Consider the following 20,228-nt stretch of genomic DNA (forward strand, 5'->3'; position numbering starts at 1 on the left):
TATTCTATTTATTCCATATTTTCTATTCTATTCATTCCATATTTTCTATTCTATTCTATTCATTCCATATTTTCTATTCTATTCTTAAATATTCTATTCATTCCTTATTTTCTTTTCTATTCTATTCTATTCTATTCATTCCATATTTTCTATTGTATTCATTCCATATTTTCTACTCTATTCTATTCTATTCTATTCTATTCTGTTCTGTTCTGTTCTGTTGTGTTCATTCCATATTTTCTATTCTATTCATTCCATCTATTCTATTCTATTCTATTCTATTCTATTCTATTCAATTCAGTCCATATTTTCTATTGTATTCATTCCATATTTTCTATTCTATTCTATTCTATTCTGTTCTATTCATTCCTTATTTTCTATTCTATTCTATTCTGCGCATGCCACAATCCCCAAAATGCAGTGGGAGCGCCCCCCACGCATCGAATCCGAGCTGCTTCCAGCCTTCCTTGCCTTCTCCGATCTTTGCAGTTTCTACCCCAAATTCTATTCAATTCTATTCCTAGCTTTCTCCTGCATTCCTGCCATGGGGAGGCACCTGTGGAGGGTGAATGCTGTCGAGATCGGGGAAGGCCCCGTCCCGGTGCATGCGCAGCAGAGACCCGAACACCAGCTGGCTGACGGGAGGTGCACCCATGTGCGGGGGAGCTGGGCTGGGGCGACGGCTAGCTTGCCCACAGAAAGGGCTCTGTATGCCACAGGGTTTGCCATCATGGCCCTAGCTGGTATTAATTCTGGGAGTTGAAATCTATAGGTCCTGGCTGGGGAATTCTGGGAGTTGAAATCTATAGGTCCTGGCTGGGGAATTCTGGGAGTTGAAATCTATAGGTCCTGGCTGGGGAATTCTGGGAGTTGAAAACTATAGGTCCTGGCTGGGGAATTCTGGGAGTTGAAGTCCACCCAGCTTAATGTGGCTGAGGTTGAGATTCACGCTGTGAATCTGGGTTTTTGAACACCCATTTCCCGTCTTCGGCGAAACGAAATCGCAAGGTTTCTGGCAAACCACCATTGGCTGGTGGGTTTGAAAATTGTGATTTTTAAAATAAATGAGGATAGCGATGGTGGTGGTGGTGGGGATCCCAAATTTAGTTTCTCCTTCCCAGGAAGATGATATGAATGAATCCTTTCTCAGCCAGAAAAAAAAAGCAAGCAAAACATTGAAGCATACTTTGAGGGCGGGAATGAAAGTAACTTGAGTAAGTACAAATTGCCCACAGTTGTCCGATAATTCGGAAAAGATGTTTCACGACTCTCTGATCTAATTACTGCCAGCTTTCAGCTTTTAGGAAAAAGCATGTTTGAAGGTTAATTTACTTTTTTTTTAAAAAAAAAGCACCAATGTGGGTAAGACCACACACCGATGTTTGAGAGCAAGTAATGTTAATAAAACAGTTAACTCTCCCCCGCCATCCCCACCTTGCGTGCTATCGCAGGGCTCATCTGGAGAATTTAGGCTTATAAACATGGAAAATTCTCCTTGCTAGGAAAGAGAACACGGATAGATTTCTACAGATCAGGTTGCTCGCTGTGAAAGGGAAAAAAAACAACACAACCCAGCCAGAATTGCATTTTTTTTCTTTCTGATTATTTGACAGAATAATGTGGAAGGCTGATCATGTCAGCTTCACAATGAGAAACGGATATTATCCTGAACTTACCTTGACTTTAATAGTGGGGAGACGTAAAATTCCCCAACATATAAATTTTTATTTCAGAGAAAATTTCCCATCGGAGGGTTCCCAAGCTCTGCCTTTTCTCGTGCGCGTGGCTCAATCTCTCCCCTTTTTGCTTTCATCAAAAAGTAATTTTTCCTCTCTGTCTTTTAGATCCAGGAGTTGGAAACATTTCCCATTAAGAACCCTGGTTGCGTTTCCTACCTTACCGCTTGGGATAAAGTTAATGGGAGGAAGGAAAGCCATACAAAGGTCAGAAAGTTTTGTGCGTCTGTGACTGTGTGTGTATGTGTGTGTTGATATTGGATATGCCAGCAGTTTAAAACTCATCCATTGTAATTGTAGATATTATGGGATGCTCTGCATTACATAGGTTTTACAAGCGCTTTCCATAATGTGAGCCTGAATTACAGAAAAGATTTTGGCTGGCTTAAATGGATTTAAAGAAGGGTGGGACAAATTCGACAAGGACTAGCTAGAAAGAGCTATCCATCTGGGTTCAGTTCCACGTGGGGAAGAAAGACACTGGAAACATGGAGACTGCTCGGAAAGATGGTTTTTAATGGTGGACAGGATCACATGCCTTGAAGATCTTGGGCGAAGAAAAAAAGGAGAAGAGATGCTGAGAGCGCCTGGGTTTTATACCCCCTCTGGCCTTTTGAATTTGAGCTTGTATTCTGATTGGTTGCCAGACTCCCACGGGGCGGTGCAGGGGTAACTTTGTAGGTTGTCTATGTCCCAGGCTTGGTTGAGTCGTGCTGGGTAATGATGTAATGAAGGGGCTTTGGGCAATTAGTGGGCTTCTTAACAGGGGTTTTTATCTTTTGTAATTTTTTATTTAATATTTTTAAGTATACAGCAGTTAAATTAGATTTTTAATCTTGTTACGGTATTTTAAATTTTTTTGGGATTGCTGTCGTTTTATTTGCTGTCCTGAGTCTTTGGAGAAGGGCGGTATAAAAATGTGAATTAATAATATTAATATTAATAATATTAATACACACACACACACACACACACACACACACAATAATAATAATAATAATAATATATATTATTATTATTATTATTATTATTATTATTATTATTATTATTATTATTATTATTATTATTATTATTATTATTCCTATTATGGCTCTGCCTGAAGGAGGTAAACCTTTGTTCTGTAGAATAGACTGGCCCAAACCTTAATGGCCCATTGACAAAGGTGGAGGGAGGGTGAGTTCCTGCCTCCCTTTTAGGAGAAATATTCGGCCCTTTTAATATTTCCTAAAATACCTCATTTTCCTAGGAGAGGAGTGGATGCTAACTTCCTACAGAGCAAAAGGGAATTTTTCATAGTCAGATAATAGTCTTGCCTTCCTTCCTTCCCTGTGAACTCTAAGCTGCCAGATAGAGCAAAATCTGTTGGATTTGCAGCTACGTATTCAGCCTGGAGCTCCCCCTATTTTAAGTCCAACCGCATGGAGCTTTTCCATCGGTGGAAAGCTACCCTTTTAAATAAGAAATGGACCGTGTTATTCACGGTTGTTGCAATTTAAACTGATAGAATAAAAGTTTGCTACTTTCGCCAAAACCCCAAGTATCTCTTCTGTCATTACTTCCCCCCCCTCCGCCCCGGTTCTTCTTTCTTTGATTTCATTTATACAAACTTGTCACAAAGGAACATAAAACTCAAATGCCTCTGTAGGAAGTTAGCATCCACTCCTCTCCTAGGAAAATGAGATATTTTAGGAAAGATTAAAAGGGCAGAATATTTCTCCTAAAAGGGAAGCAGGAACTCACCCTCCCTCCACCTTTGTCAATGGGCCATTAAGGTTTGGGCCAGTCTATTCTACAAAACAAAGGTTTACCTCCTTCAGGCAGAGCCATAATAGGACTTGCCCAAAGCCCCTTCATTACATCATCACCCAGCACAGCTCAACCAAGCCTGGGACACAGACAATCTACAAAATTACCGTTGCACGGCCCCATGAGAGTCTGACAACCAATCAGAATACAAGCTCAAATTCAAAAACCCAGAGAGGGTATAAAACCCAGGCACTCTCAGCATCTCTGCTGTTTTTTTTTTTACCCAGGACCTCAAAACCATGTGGTCCTGTCCCCCATTAAACCATCTTTCCAATCAGCCACCAGGTTTCCAGTGTCTTTCTTCCCCACGTGGAACTGAACCCAGATGGACATTTCTTCCAACACCACCTTGATATCTGATGCACCGTACAAAAGTCTCATTAAGTGGCCATTTAATGTCCCTGGGAAACGTCCTAGAAACCTTGTTCCATTCTATTTTTTCTTTCGTTCGCTTCACTGGTTGAACCGTTCAGAGTTTTTTGGGTGGGCAAATCAAGAAAGATGTGATGCGCATCTGACAAGCTTTGAAAACCTTAACAAGAACCCAAAATTTCCCTGTCCCTTTAGGATTTTAGCAATCCTAAAAAATAAATAAATCATTTATTTATTTATTTTATTTATTTATTTTATTTGTCAAGCATATATAAGATAACAGGTAAAAGTATAAACATAATTTGGATACATGAAAAGAGTAAGAGTAAAAAGGAACATTAGGACAGGGACGGTAGCATGCTGGTGCGCTTATACACGCCCCCTTACTGACCTCTTAGGAATGGGGTGGAGGTCAACAGTAGACAGTTTAAGGTTAAAGTTTTGGGGGTTTGGGGAAGAAGCTACAGAGTCAGGTAGTGCATTTCAGGCATTGACCACTCTGTTGCTGAAGTCGTATTTTCTGCAATCGAGTTTAGAGTAGTTTACCTTGAGTTTGTATCTATTATTTGCTCGTGTATTGTTGTGGGGTTTTTTTTGTTTGTTTTGTTTTTACATTTATATCCCGCCCTTCTCCGAAGACTCAGGGCGGCTTACAGTGTATAAGGCAATAGTCTCATTCTATTTGTATATTTACAAAGTCAACTTATTGCCCCCCCCAACAATCTGGGTCCTCATTTTACCTACCTTATAAAGGATGGAAGGCTGAGTCAACCTTGGGCCTGGTGGGGCTTGAACCTGCAGTAATTGCAGGCTGCTGTGTTCTAATAACAGGCTTCTTACAGCCTGAGCTATCACGGTTGAAGCTGAAGTAGTCATTGACAGGTAGGACATTGTAGCAGATAATTTTATGTACTATACTTAGGTCAGACTGAAGTCGGCGGAGTTCTAAGTTGTCTAAGCCCAAAATTTGGAGTCTGGTGGCATAAGGTATTTTATTGCGGGTAGAGGAATGGAGGACTCTTCTCGTAAAATATCTCTGGACTCTCTCGATTGTATTTATGTAAAGGCACATTGTCACTGACAATGTGATCGCAAATGCCCCTGATTAAAGACATATGGATGCAGCTTTATAAAGGCGTTCAGCTGTCAAACTAACCTCTTTTTTTTTTGTAAAGTAAATCTTGCTTGCTCTTCTTTTGTTTATACATATTTTTGGCCACGTTCAGTGCACATAGTTGAAAGTTTCTTTTAAGCTCTGTTTTTTTTAAAAAAATTCTTTGGTTTTTTTTTAAAGCTCATCTTAACAGGTGAGGCTGTTCCGCGATGCTTAAAAACAATTCATTGAAAAGCAAGGTTGGAACGTTAAACCTGCCAAATTCTTAGGAGCATAATTTGAATGTGAATTTTGGACATCAGCGCAGCATAAGAGCTCGGTTTAGTCACGGTCAAATGCAATTTTAATTCAGAAACGTGCAATTTTTTTTTAAAAGGATAACTCATCCCTTTAGTACTCCTTTCTTAACTCATTATCCTCCACAAATCTGTAGTTCAAGGCAAGTTCTGTTACCCGTGGAGAGACAAGTGATGGGCGGGTTTGGTTCACTACGTAAAAAAAAAAAAAGGAAGGATCAAACAGCTGCTTTTCAGTTGTGCCTTTTTTCTTCTCCCTTTACCCCAAATATTTGCATTAAGCTCACCGGCCAAAAAATGTTTGTACTGTCCGCCTGAGGGAAGTAGTTTGAAATGAGGACCGGCTGCTTGTCCGCAACTGTTTATAGGAAGGCTGTGTTTGAAATGATTACATTTGCTGGGTTTGAGCGGAGGGTGGACTCAAAAGCCTTGCCTGGGGAGGATTCAAAGCATATGCTTGCAAACGCGTTCAGATGGCTTATGCAGGCAGCCTCTTCTGCACATTGCAACAATCTGCGTTTTCTTTAGCCAAGAATTGCTGGTTAAGCAGCCTTTGGTGGGGTTCACACGACACACTATAAAGCACCCCTTGGGAGAATGCAGGGAATGAACCCATAAAATTCCTTCCATTCTCCCCTATTCCTAATTGCACTACAATGAAAGGCCCTGGAGATTTGTTGCATTTGATGATACACAGTGTATTATTTTTTTTATTCATGATGTGGTTTCTGTCACTTGAAAGCCACTTGATGAAGCTTATAGAATTCTTTATTGGCCAAGTGTGATTGGACACACAAGGAATTTGTCTTCGGTGCGTATGCTCTCAGTGTACATCAAAGAAAAGATAACGTTTGTCAAGAATCATCAGGTACAACACTTAATGATCGTCATAAGCAGTGGTGGGATTCAAACAATTTAACAACCGGTTCTCTGCCCTAATGATTTCTTCCAACAACCAGTTCAGCAAACTGCTCAGAAAGTTAACAAGCGGTTCTCCCGAAGTGGTGCGAACTGGCTGAATCCCACCACTGGTCATAAGGTACAAATAAGCAATTGAATCATATTAGGAAACAGTCAATATAAATCGTAAGGATACCAGCAACAAGGTTACGGTCATAAGTGGGTGATAGGAATGATGAGAAGATTAATAGTAGCGCAGACTTAGTCAATAGTTTGACAGCGTTGAGGGAATTATTTGTTTAGCAGAGTGATGGCGTTCAGGGAGAAAAACTGTTCTTGTGTCTAGTTGTTCTGGTGTGCAGTGCTCTATAGCGTCGTTTTGAGGGTAGGAGTTGAAACAGTTTTTTTCCAGGATGTGAGGGATCTGTAAATATTTTCACAGCCCTCTTCTTGATTCGTGCAGTATACAGGTCCTCAATGGAAGGCAGGTTGGTAGCCATTGTTTTTTCTGCAGTTCTAATGATCCTCTGAAGTCTGTGTCTGTCTTGTTGGGTTGCAGAACAGTTATTTATGATGACAGTTATTTATCCTAAAAGGCAGGATATAGTTCAAATAAAATTTCCAGTTTAGGAGCCCAAACTAGGTTTTAACTCAAAAGTAAAATACATTACATTGAAACACGTGAAGAATATTTTGGCAATTTTAATTCAACATCACTGATCTTTCTTTTTGAGATTGTCAGATCTGTGAAGAACATTCTGGAAACAGGTCATTGCAGGTTGGAGTCAGTTAACTCCAAACACCCTGGTTTTTCCTCATGGGTGGGTTTAACTTACCTTTGCTACAGGTTCACTCACATGCGTGCGCGGCCCCCCCGTCTCTGCATGCACAGATCGTATTTGCTGACATCTGGGCGGGTGGGTGGAGCCTCCCGCCGCTGCTACCGGTTTGCCCGAACCGGGACGAACCGGTAGCAACCCACCCCTGGTTTTCCTGGTTGGGTTGTATTAGCATCTTTAACATGATTGCTGAAATGTAAGGAAATGAGTATTTCCTTCATCATGTCCATTAGCAACCTGCAAAAGAGGTGACTGAGGATAAGGAAGGAGGGGAAGGAAACATGAAGAACCGCTGCAATTCAGAAATTAGGTGGTATTGCTTAGCGAAGGAGATACAGGTAGCCTCCGACTTACGACCAGATTTGAGCCCAACACTTCTGTTGCTAAGTGAAACATTTGTTCAGTGAATATCACCCCATTTTACCGCCTTTCTTAGCGCTTCGCTGCAGTTGTTAAGTTAGTATCCTGGTCGCTAAGTGAATCCGGTTTCCCTACTGACTTGGCTTGTAATTAGTTCGCCAAAAGGGAGCACATGACCTTGGGACACAGCAACGGTCACAAACATGAGTCAAGTTGCCCAGCGTCCGAATTTTGATCCTGCGGCCATGGGAACGCTGCGACGGTTGTTAAGTGTGAACAACGGTCATTGTAAGTCATTTTTCCCTGGTCACTTTTGTACGGTCACTAAACAAACTGTTATAAGTCGAGGACCAACCTTTTATTTATTTTTATTTATTTTTAAATTCTGGGAATTCTGGGAGTCGAAGTCCACACGCCTTCAAGTGGGAGAAACCACTCTACAGGGTTTTGTTTTTTGACAGGGAGAAACCCAGTTTCCTGTTTTTGGCAGATGATGGGTAGCCAAGCAGTGTAAGGCTGGCGCATGGGAACTGTAGTCCCGCTTGCGGGAAGAGGGAGAGGGCGGATGATCCCACCTGGAATTCCAATTCATAACTTTCTTCTCACACTCCCCCCCCTTCGTCTTCCGTATGTAGATGGTCTCTCCCGTCTACCGGCGCGCACGCGCACACAGAACCCCCTCCATCCTCCTCACACACACACACCCCCCGCTCCAGGCACGCCGTTGGTCTTTCCCCACCGGCCTCCTTCCCCGAGCGCGCAGGCGCGGCGGTGGGCCTCCCGCTCCATACTTGGCGATGCCCGGCGAGCGGCCCTCTGATTGGCTCGGGGTGGCTCGAAAAGGGGAGGGAAGGAACAATGGGCGGGGCACCTCCGCGCGCCCCTCTCTCCCTCGCGCGCGCTCTGGCTGACCCGGATGTGCAACTGCTAGGCAACGGCGGAAGTGGCGGAATAAAAAAAAAAAAAAAAAAGAGGAGGCGGCGGAGGAGGAGGAGGAGGAGGGCGGCCTGCGGCCTGGCTCAGAGCTCGGACGGAGGGACCCGGAGTCGCTGCCGTCGCCCTTTCCGCTCCTGGTGCTGAGGAGGGCTCGGCCCTTTACACGGAGGCATCATGGTGAGGGGAAGCCGCGAGGCCTGTCAGGGCCGCGGGGAGCGTGAGGGGGGGGGAAAGGGACCGCCTCCGCCAGTAGGGGGCGCTTCCTCGCTTAAGGGGCGTCGTGGGGGTGGGGGTGGGGAGAAAGCCGAGGCCGACCAACCTGGGGACTACAAGCCCCATCCTCCCCAGCCAGGCGGGGGAGTGAGTCCTGCTGCATATGGGGGTGGGAGGAGGAAAGGGAGGGGGCTGCCTGGCTGCCTCCCCCCCCCCACAATCTGTGGGTTTACAGCTTCTGTCCAAGTAATGGAGGGTGAGGGGGCTTCACAGCCCGGGTGGGTCTCCGGCGTAGTTTGGGGTTCTTGGGGAGGGGGGGGAGGGAGGGGAAGGGGCTTGAGGGGAGGGGACGAGAAGGAAGGGAGCAGCCACCCTCCTTTGCCATGCGGAGGGCTTCAGTCGAAGCTCCCGCCTTTCTTTGCTGTTGGCTTTGCTGTCTCTCTCTCTCTCTCTCTCTGGCTGGGTTGGCAGGCCTGACCGTCCCCCAGAGCCCCCCCCTTTCTTTCTTTCTCTCTCTCGCTCTTAAGAGGGGAGAATTTAGGTCTATGAAAACCCCTCCCTCCCTCCAATATTAACTTCCTTCCCTCTTTCCTTCCTTCCTTCCCTCTCCTCCTCCTCCTTCTTGTCTTCCCTCCTTCCTCCCCTCTCCCTTCTTCTTCCTTCCTGCCCTCCTTCTCCTTCCTCCTTCCTTCCCTCACCTTCCTTCCTTCCCTTCTTCCCTCCCTCCCTCTTCTTCCTTCCCTCCTCCCTTCCCTCCCTCTCCTTTCTTCTACTTTCCTTCCCTCTCCTTCCTCCTTCCTTCCCTCTCCTTCCCTCACTCCTTCCTTCCTTGCCTCTCCTTCCTTCCCTCCTTCCCTCCCTCCTTTCTTCTTCCTTCCTTCCCCCTTTCCTTCCTTCCCTCCCTCTCTTCCTTCTTCATGCCTGCCTTCCTTCCTTCTCCTTCTTCCCCTCTCTGTTCTTCTTCCTTCCCTCTCCTTCCTTCCCTCCTTCCTTTCCTCACCTCCCTTCCTTCCCTCCTCTCTTCCCTCCGTCTCCTTCTTTCCTTCCCTCTCCTTCCTCCTTCCTTCCTCTCCTTCCTTCCCTCACTCCTTCCTTCCTTGCCTCTCCTTCCTTCCTTCCTGCTTCCTCCTCCTTTCTTCTTCCTTCCTTCCTCTTTCCTTCCTTCCCTCCCTCTCTTCCTTCTTCATGCCTGCCTTCCTTCCTTCTCCTTCTTCCCTCTCTGTTCTTCTTCCTTCCTCTCCTTCCTTCCCTCCTTCCTTTCCTCACCTCCTTCCTTCCCTCCTCTCTTCCCTCCGTCTCCTTCTTCCTTCCTCTCCTTCCTCCTTCCTTCCTCTCCTTCCCTCACCTTCCTTCCTTGCCTCTCCTTCCTTCCTTCCCTGCTTCCCTCCCTCTCCTTTCTTCTTCCTTCCTTCCCTCTTTCCTTCCTTCCCTCCCTCTCTTCCTTCTTCGTGCCTTCCTTCCTTCTCCTTCTTCCCCTCTCTGTTCTTCTTCCTTCCCTCTCCTTCCCTCCTTCCTTCCCTCCTTCTCTTTCCCTTCCCCTTCTTTCCTTCTCTCCTTCCTTCCTCCCCCCCCCAAGCTACTATGTTAAATTGGAGCTGTCTTAAGCAGAGGAGCTTTGCTTGGCAGGAAGTTAAAGTTTATTTCTGACACGCAGTTGAGGAAGACCTGTAATTATAGCCGGCTGGCCTGAGAGAATAAGTTACAGAGAAGATGAGGGTGTTGGGACACAAGAGACATTACTGTGATGCTCCCCCGCATCCCATACCCACCTCAGGGACTTGTGATGTAATTTCATTTGTGGAGGCTGATAGTGATGGGGAGTGGAGGAAAGATGGGGGAATCGACTGATGAAAGTAGGGGAGCAACAGACATGGAATTGTGGACTGGAGAGAAAAAAAATGCTTACAGTTCTTTCCTTCAATATATTTTGAGTGGTGGAGAAAAGGAGTTATATCTGGCTGGGTGGAGTGAAGAATAGAATAGAATAGAATAGAATTTATTGGCCAAGTGTGATTGGATACACAAGGAATTTGTCTTGGTGCATATGCTCTCAGTAAGAGAAAAAAGAAAAAGAAAAAAAATACCTTCATCAAGGTACAACATTTACAACACAAATGATGGTCATAGGGTACAATTTAACCCTTAATGATAGCAACAAAAAGCTACAGTCATAGAGTCATAAGGGGAAAGAGATTGGTGATGGAAACGATGATAAGATTAATAGTAGTGCAGATTCAGTAAATAGTCTGACAGTCTTGAGGGAATTATTTGTTTAGCAGAGTGATGGCCTTCGGGAAAAAAATGTTCTTGTGTCTAGTTCTGGAAATGAATGAGGACCGAGAGGTGAAAGCAAGGCCTATCCAGATTTCCAAAATGACAATTGTTTATCTTTCTCTGCTGCTCAAAATGTAAGTCTAGATTGTAAGTTTTTCAGGAATGATAACAGACAAAATTAGAGATATGCATATGGCAGATACGCAGGAAGCCAAGAGGCTGAATTTGAGAGATCCCTTCCTCCCCATAGTTGTAGGAGCTTTAAGCAATCTTAGGGGTGATGGTGGTGGAGAAGAAGAAAGGGGAAGGGTATCAAAAATGTCTGGGCAGAGGACACGAGGTAGTCTTGCTGTGAAGATGATACTTTCCCCCCCTCTTATTTTTTTTTCTCCAGAAGAGAAATAATAGCCTATGCAGAGAATAAAACCCTCAGTTTCTCCAGCGGGGCGGGGGGGGGAAGGCTTGGAGGAGACTAAACAGGATGCTTGTATTCTGCTGTTGAGTCAGGTTCTATGGTACCAGTGGCTGGAGTACCAAAGGGGAACGATGCATTCGTCTTTGCTTGAGTTGGAGCGTCGGCTGTGAAGCGCCGCCGACAAGAGACACCATAGAATGGGACTACAATATGCAGTGGGAGAAGATGCGGTTTGGATATTGCTGGGAGGAGGAGGAGGTCTCTCATCACAGGGCTAATTGTGAAAAAGGGTCTCTCGTGGAAGCGAAGAAGCAATTAGTTGAGCAGGCTTCTCCACTGGGCAATGGGTTGGGCTTGATTCTATTTTAAAGTAAGATTCTGCACCTTAAAACGTCTCTCCTGCTGGGAGAAGGTGGGTTCTTCACGCCAGCGGGCTTTACGACTTCAGCAGTTGGAAATCGGTGTGAGAGGAAGGCATTGGCCTAGATTTTGAGTGTGTTAGTTCGTTCAATGAAAGAGAAACTTACCCTTTTGTAGTTTGCGGGACGCACTTAGAGTGGGTGCTCCCAGAGGCCCAAGATGAGTCATGGACTCATACAGGTGGGGTTGTCACTGTGGCCTGTGTACTCGCAGAAGCCACCTGACGTCTTTCAGCTGACTTGGTGCATCTTTCAAAGCAAGTGGGCCTGCTGCTTCAACAGGTAACCCCGACGGGTTCCCAAACTATAAACCCACCTTGTTGATCAATACGGAACCCTATCAGCTTGCCACCCAACCTTGTGAGTCACAGGCCAGTCCGATGCGGATCTCTCCAGCTTGCATGCCCAGAATGAAATGCTTCTTGCCTAGGGCAGTTCCCTTAATTAATGGCCGCCACAACAACAGGAAGTGCTTCAATTTTTTTAAAAAAACGTTTCCACTGAAAGGCAAAGCTCGAACAGCCTCCTGCTGAATAGAATTGTTCTTCTAGTTAACTTGGTTTTTCTTAGTGAGGCGGTAAGTCACCAATCCTCAGGACATGGCAGGCAGGCATGTTCCAGAACCAACCGGAAATGTATTTTTAATGCTTGTAGAATTTGCAAGCTTTGGGTACCCGTATTGCAACGATGCTGTGCTTTGGTTTCGCAGACTTAACCCACAAGTTCTCTTTGCACTGGCTTGTAGGTCGCTGCTAAGTGTAGCAGGAGCACGCAATTGTGTTAGGACGGTAGCAGTTGCCGCACAACCCTTTCAACGCTACCAGTGGATGAAAGATTTGATAAAAGAATCGGGAAGCATATTAACGAAAAACCACAGGACGTCTGTTGCGGTAGCCTGAATTGAAACAAACCTAGTTGTCTAGCATTACAATTTTTCCTTTAAACAGTTTGTTTTTGGTTAAACCGTCAAGATTCCCTTCAAACCCACGGCTTACTTTTCCTGAGTGTCTTTACTGGTCGTGCCCCCTGGGCCAAGCTGTTCTTCATTAGAGGCCTTACCCATGTTAATTTCCCTTCCTTGCCCTCTGGTCAGGCTTTCGTTTTGCTTGTTTGTTCCTTAGTGGCTGGCACTCTGGGAACCGCTGACTTCAGATGGCCCGTTTAATTTCTGTTTTGCTTGCGAAGGAGGGATCGCTTAACCACCATGCCAATTAAGCGTGCCTCAAATGGAGCAGGCGTTCTTTCCTTCCGAGTGGTTGAGAAGACGGTTATATTTTTCCTTTCCGGAGGTTTAATAGGGGGGCAGATGCTGCTGCAAGGGGTCTCTTATTTTGTGTTTTAGGCTCTACAATGCTGGTGGAAAAGCTAGCCTAGCTTTCCCCCCCCCCCCGCCCCCCAGAAAAAAACAAATCACATTAAGACTCAGGCAAGACCTGCTGCTGGGTGTGCATTTTTAGTCGCAGTAACTTAGCCACTCTTGCTGAGCACAAAACATAACCATAAGGTGTAGGGCCGCTCTATTTTTAGAGCACTTGTGGTACTGTACTTGCTCCTTTTGGAAGAGGAGGTGAAGTGCCACTTCTCTTCCAACAAGCTGACTTAGCAGTTGTGGGGCAGAGCCAGCAGCAGAAGTGGGGCGTGGTTTCCAAGGGACAGGCCTTGGAAAAGGGGTGGGGTGGGGTGGGATATTTTGTGCCTGGCTTAAGCCCCGGCCTCCTTCCCGTTTCCCTTGCCCACCAGGGTTTTTGCGTTTTTAAAAGGCCTGTTTTTCCTCCCTCGGCCAAGTTTCTGCCTCAAAAAAAAAAAAAAAGGTTTTTAACGAATTAAAAAGCCGGAGGGAGAAGAATGGTCTTTGCGTGCGTGCTTTGCAAGTAGAACAGCGGGCACCTGAAGAGACATTCAGAAAGACCTTCTTACTGGAGAGGTGTTAAGCCTACTTGATCCAAAATATTTTGAGGAACGGGAAGCAACTGCAAGTGCAACCAGTTTCTGCAGGATTGAGGGCAGCATCAGATTTTTTTTAAAAAAATTAAAAGTTGAGACGCAGGTTCTAAAAGAGGCACCTGTTGGAGAGCAAGAGGGGCCAGGAGATTTAAAGAACGTAATGGCTGCTTTTCAGTATGTACGTGGCTTGACTTTGTATCTCGTGTATATAACGCAGTGGTGAAATAATCCGTGGGTTGCCAGCGGTTCGCTGCCCATGCATGCGCGGTGTGCGCCAGACGCATGCGCATGTGTGGTGCATGCACAGTGCAGCCAAATGTACACTACGCACACATACATGCGCAGTGCATGCCAAACACATGCTTTGCACACGCATGTGCAGTGCACCCAAGCGTGCGCTTTGCATGCATGTGCAATGCACCCAAGCGTGCTTTGCGCAGAAAAAGTCATTTGAAGATAAGTAGAACAGCTGTGCCACGCAATTTAGATTCGCTAGAAAGCAGGATTTCCTGCTTTCTAACAAATATAAATCACGCAGCACAGCTGATCGTCGGAAATACCAGTTCGGACCAACCGGTAGGTTTTTTATTACCGGTTCACTGAACTGGTAGATTTTACCACTACCAGTTCACCTGAACTAGTGCGAACCGGTAGGATTTCACCACTAATATAACACCCCCCCCCCAATTCTCCCTTCCATTATCAAAGCTCCCCCAATTTTTGGCCCTACCCATTCAGGCTACAGAAAGGAAGCCACCCACTCAGGTCAATCTTACGGTAGATGCGTTCACACGGATGCAGGCATCCATTTCTGTCGATTTAGGGGAAACTGTTGCTGGTACCCGAGTCCAAACTGATGGAGAGCGCTTTACGGTGCTGATGGGTTGGCTCTGTAATCTTGGTGGGTTTTTTTAGTGAATAGAATAGAATAGAATTTTTTATTGGCCAAGTGTGATTGGACATACAAGGAATTTGTCTTGGTGCATATGCTCTCAGTGTACATAAAAGAAAAGATACGTCCATCAAGGTACAACATTTACAACACAATTGATGGTAATATATCAATATAAATCATAAGTTGGTTCCTGAAGCAGTAAAATCCTGAGCTCTGTACCCTTAAAAACATTCACACGGTTAGAAAAGCTGGTTCATCCACGACTCCTTGATTGGTGTGCAATCACCGTCAAACTCTGCGGCTATTTCTTTGTTTGCTAGTGGTTTTAAACCGTCATTACTGTGTTTCTCCAAAAATAAGACCAGGTCTTATATCAATTTTTGCTCCAAAAAATTCATTAGGGCTTATTTTCTGGTTAGGTCTTATTTCGGGGGAAATACGGTACTAAGGACACAGTGGCTCAGGGGCTAGGACATTGAGCTTGTCGATCGAAAGGTCGGCAGGTCCGCGGTTTGAATCCCGTGTAATGGGGTGAGCTCCTGTTCCTTGTCCCAGCTTCTGCCAACCTAGCAGTTTCGAAAGCACGTAAAAATGCAAGTAGAAAAATAGGGACCACCTTTGGTGGGAAGGGAACAGTGTTCTGTGCGCCTTTGGCGTTGAGTCATGCCGGCCACATGACCACGGAGAACGTCTTCGGACAGCGCTGGCTCTTCGGCTTTGAAACGGAGATGAGCACCGCCCCCTAGACTCCGCAACGACTAGCACGTATGTGCGAGGGGAATCTTTACCTTTACCTTTTTACGGTACTAAATGTACCCAGCTGGCTGACAGCCCTAACTAGGGTTTATTTTTTGGTGGGGGTAGGGCTTATATTACGAGCATTCTGAAAAATTGTGCTTATTTTCTGGTTAGGTCTTATTTTGGGGGAAACAGGGTATAAAAAACTACACCAAGGTTGACCCGAGAGCACCCCGAGGCCTGTCTTGCAGCCCTCCCTCCCCCATAACGTACAGGTGGAGGGGCTAACCCAACAAATTACATCCCTGAACTATAAAAGCTTAGAGAAATCCGAAGGCTTCTATGACGTGGGAAAAGATGGTTAACCTTTAGCCACAAGAACAATTGGTAAAAGGGCCCCCAAGTTCAAAGTTTCTCCCAAGAGACTGAATCCTTGGAGAAGCGGGTGGTTGGTTGGTTGGTTCTGAGGTCTAAATTCACCATTCAAAGGCCCGTGTTTATTGCTTGGTACTTAGAGGTGGTCTCTCCCGGTTCCTCCTTAAGGAGGGGAGGGGGCTTTCACGATGATTTTGAGGGTGCTAATTCAGCTAGAGGTGGCAGCCAGTGTGAAGCAGCAGCCAAGTTAGCCCTCCCCTGCTGCTAGCCATTAAAAGGTTTGACACCCTGAGCACGCATTTCAATCCTACTAAAAATAGGCCCAGGTGGGGGGTGGGAATGACTTCTCTGCTTTCTTTCTCTGTTTCCCCAGCTTCCCCCCCCCACTCCCTTTGCAAGGGCTCCTCTGCTAAGCTTCCTCATTCTCTGCTTGGAAGCCGCCACTTCCTTGAGGACTCTAGGGTAGGGCATTGCAACCGGAGTCCTGAATCATCCTCCCGCCACCTTATTTATTTTATTTTATTTTATTTATTTATTCAATTTTTATACCGCCCTTCTCCCGAAGGACTCAGGGAGGTGTACAGCCAAGGTAAAAAAAAACCAATACAATATACAATTAAAATACAAATTAAAAAACTTATTATAAAATTTGGCCTAAAAACTTTAAAATATATAAAATTAAAAAAACCCTTAAAATTAATAATAGAAATTTAAAACCAATAAAATTTAAGCCAGCCCCGTGCGAATAAATAAATATGTTTTCAATTTGCGGCGAAAGGTCCGAAGGTCAGGTATTTGGCGTAAACCCGGGGGAAGTTCGTTCCAGAGGGTGGGAGCCCCCACAGAGAAGGATCTTCCCCTGGGGGCCGCCAGCCGACATTGCTTGGCGGACGGCACCCTGAGAAGTCCCTCTCTGTGAAAGCGTATGGGTCGGTGGGAGGCATGAGGTAACAGCAGGCGGTCCCGTAAGTACCCAGGCCCTAAGCCATGGAGCGCTTTAAAGGTAGTGACCAAAACCTTAAAGTGCACCCGAAAGGCCACAGGTTTCCTTGCCTGTGGCGGGAAACTCCACCACTACGGAGATGACCGTACCTGCAAAAAACCTGGGCTTTTCCAAGTTTTCCCCGCTTGCTTGTTTTGTTGCCGCCTCCGGGCTCAAAGATCAAACAGAATCGGGAAAAGAGGTGCCTCAGAGCCTATACAGAGATCTGATACAGGATACCCCTTAGAAGGCTCGCAGGATAAGGAGCCGAGGACAGTCCTTACTACGCTGCACTTCCAGCCTAGAAAACTGCCCAGGCCAGCAGAAGAGCTGTAAATAAAACTTCCCTGATAACGTTCCAGAGTATCTGTTGTCCTGTCGTCCTGCTTCCCCCCACCCCCATTTTTTTTTTTTTTTTGGACGAGGGGGTTATGGAGTTGAAACCGATCTCGCCTTATCTGCTCCCCCCCCCCAAATTTATTTTTTGCCTAGCAGAAATAGCCTTTGGAAGACTGTGTGGTTTTGTAGTTCTGTTTTTGCGGGACCTCTGGAGCAAGAAATAACAATTTCAGGCCTCAATGGGAGTGGGAGGAAAGCAAGAGACCGGCTTAGCTGTAGGAGAAATTCAGGATCCAGTAGCTTTCTCATAAGTACCGTGTTTCCCTCAAAATAAGACCGGGTCTTATATTAATTTTTGCTCCAAAAGACGCACTATGGCTTATTTTCCTGTTCGGTCTTATTTGGGGTTGGGGGGGGATACAGTACTAAATGCCTCCGTCTGCTGACGATCTTAACTGGGGCTTATTTTTGAGGTGGGGCTTATATTACGAGCATCCTGAAAAATCACGCTAGGCCTTATTTTCCGGTTGGGTCTTATCAGTGGTGGGATTCAGCCAACAGGCAACAAAGCTGGCTGAGGAACTCTGGGAGTTGAAGTCCACAAGTCTTAAAAGTTACCAAGGTTGGAGACCCCTGCATGAAACAGTACACACAAATTAAACTTTTAACTTGTTATGCTCTTGGGGGTGGAAAGCGGGTTAGTGAAGGGATGTGGCAATTGCTCCCAGAAGCATGAAGCTGAAGCCTGAAGATGATGAATGAGACTTCGTCGAAACATCGCCAAGACACTTCCAATTTTACGCGGGAGAAAACCCGAATAACCAAAGACCTACATACAAACACCTGCGAAAACCTCAGAAAACATATATATATATATATATCAATCCTTCTATCCCCCCCCCCATCCAGTCAGAGCTGAATAAGCTTCTTGGATGAGAAGCGAAACATCTTAAAAGAAAAAAATCAGAAAGTCCAGTTGACTCCTGAAATTAAAAACAAACAAACAAACAAACAAACACCTTTGGGACAAGCCATGACAATCGGATGACTGAGAATCTCCAAAAGCATCTGTAATAAACTTGCTAGCAATTGACAATTTCATCAAAAACCTCCCTGGGAGAAATTGCCCCCGAAGCCCTGAAGAATTTCTCCCTTCGTTGCCTGCAGAAGCCACTCTGCATCTTCCTCCTGTCTCCTTTGTCACCGGAACCTGCACAAAAGCCACTCATTTTTTACTGAGTTAGGCAGCTGTAGAAATCCAATATGTAAATAAATAAAAAAATGCTTCGCTTTTAAAGCTTATAATGTTTAATAACAAGCTTCACAACAAGCTCTAAATTCAAGCTACTGCCTGCTTTGAATTAGAATTAGAATTCTTTATTGGCCAAGTGTGATTAGACACACCAGGAATTTGTCTTTGGTGCATATGGTCTCAGTGTACATAAAAAGAGAAGATACATTCGTCAAGAATCATAACATACAACACTTAATGATAGTCATAGGGAACAAATAAGCAATCGAATTATATTAGGAAACAGTCAATATAAATCATAAGGATCACCAGCAACAAAGTTACAGTCATACAGTCATAAGTGGAAGGAGATGGGTGATGGGAACGATGAGAAGATTAATAGTAGTGCAGACTTAGTAAATTGTTTGACAGTGTTGAGGGAATTATTTGTTTAGCAGAGTGATGACGGGGAAAAAACTACTTGTGTCTAGTAGTTTAGGGCCTGGGTACTTACGGGACCGCCTACTGTTACCTCATGCCTCCCACCGACCCGTACGCTCACACAGAGGGACTTCTCAGGGTGCCGTCTGCCAAACAATGTCGGCTGGCGGCCCCCAGGGGAAGATCCTTCTCTGTGGGAGCTCCTACCCTCTGGAACGAACTTCCCCCTGGTTTGCGCCAAATATCTGACCTTCGGACCTTCCGCCGTGAACTGAAAACACATTTATTTATTTGCACGGGGCTTGCTTAAATTTTGTTGGTTTTTAAATTTATATTATGAATTTTAATGGGTTTTTTAGAATTTTAAACGTTTTTTAAAGTTTTAGGCCAATTATGTAATAAGTCTTTTAATTCTTGTTTTAATTGTATATTGTATTGTTTATTTTTTATTTTGGCTGTACACCGCCCTGAGTCCTTCGGGAGAAATCTAATAAATAATAATAATAATAGTTCTGGTGTGCAGTGCTCTATAGCATCGTTTTGAGGGTAGGAGTTGAAACAGTTTATGTCCAGGATGTGAGGGATCTGTAAATATTTTCACAGCCCTCTTCTTGATTCGTGCAGTATACAGGTCCTCAATGGAAGGCAGGTTGGTAGCCATGGTTTTTTCTGCAGTTCTAATGATCCTCTGAAGTCTGTGTCTGTCTTATTGGGTTGCAGAACCAAACCAGACAGTTCTAAAGGTGCAGATGACAGACTCCATCATTCCTCTGCAGAACTGGATCAGCAGCTCCTCAGGCAGTTTGAGCTTCCTGAGTTGGCGTAGAAAGAACATTCTTTGCTATGCTTCTTTGATAAGGTTTTTGATGTTAGCTGTCCATTTTAGGCCTTGCGATATGATAGAACCTAGAAAATTTGAGAGATTAGGGTGGGGAAAACTTTGACCTTAAACCTGCTGGGCAATTTCCTACAAGGAAATGTCATTTGAGGAGCAATTTGCCCTCCTCCTGCGCAAACACCCCCCCCCTCCATGAATGAGGTAAGAGAGGCCCATGCGGCTGTTTTGGCAATAAATATTTTCCTTGTATGTTGTGTAGGTGCTCTCAGAAGTACAAGCCCAGAAAGGCAGATGTTGTGTTTTGTTGAGGTGGTTGGCAGAGAGGAGTGTCTTCCAAAGGCCATCTTTTTAAAAGCAGATTTTTTTTTTCCTGTGGGAAACCTCGTTGGGCTCCTAAATTGAAGAAAACCAAACGGTGCGAAGCTCTTGCGATTTGATCGGCTCACGAGCATTCATCATTTATTTTTTTTTAAACATTGCACTTTTTCTTTTCTTGTCTTCCAAATTGTGAATTCTCTGGGCAGCGTTTAAGGTTGGTGCCATACTGACAGCTCTGGTCTTAGCCTTCCTTTAAGGGATCCAGCTTCCTGCCGGGCAGCATCGGCTCGTAGAGCAGCCGGCCAGAGTAGTTCTGAAAATAAAGAAAAAAGACGGATTCCGCGCAATTTCTGTAGAGTTGGCACACTTCTCATTTTTTTTTTAATGCCTGCCCTGCGGCTTGTATTGCTTTCCTTCCTTCCTTCCGTTCGTTCTCAGTGTTCGGTC

At 45.1% G+C, this 20,228-nt stretch overlaps 1 protein-coding gene across 2 annotated transcripts in view; it reads left to right on the plus strand.

The window, feature by feature from the left end:
- The first annotated feature begins 8,377 nt into the window (after window positions 1-8,377).
- Window positions 8,378-20,228, plus strand: part of CAPZB (capping actin protein of muscle Z-line subunit beta) — a 53,266-nt gene continuing 41,415 nt past the window's right edge. For both annotated transcript variants that reach the window (XM_058161128.1, XM_058161129.1), the window contains exon 1: window positions 8,378-8,536. In XM_058161128.1, coding sequence (XP_058017111.1) covers window positions 8,534-8,536 — 3 coding nt within the window. In that variant the 5' untranslated portion in view covers window positions 8,378-8,533. The remainder of the gene's footprint in view (window positions 8,537-20,228) is intronic.

This window comes from Ahaetulla prasina, chromosome 18, assembly GCF_028640845.1.
Source record: "Ahaetulla prasina isolate Xishuangbanna chromosome 18, ASM2864084v1, whole genome shotgun sequence".
Lineage (NCBI taxonomy): Eukaryota > Metazoa > Chordata > Lepidosauria > Squamata > Colubridae > Ahaetulla > Ahaetulla prasina.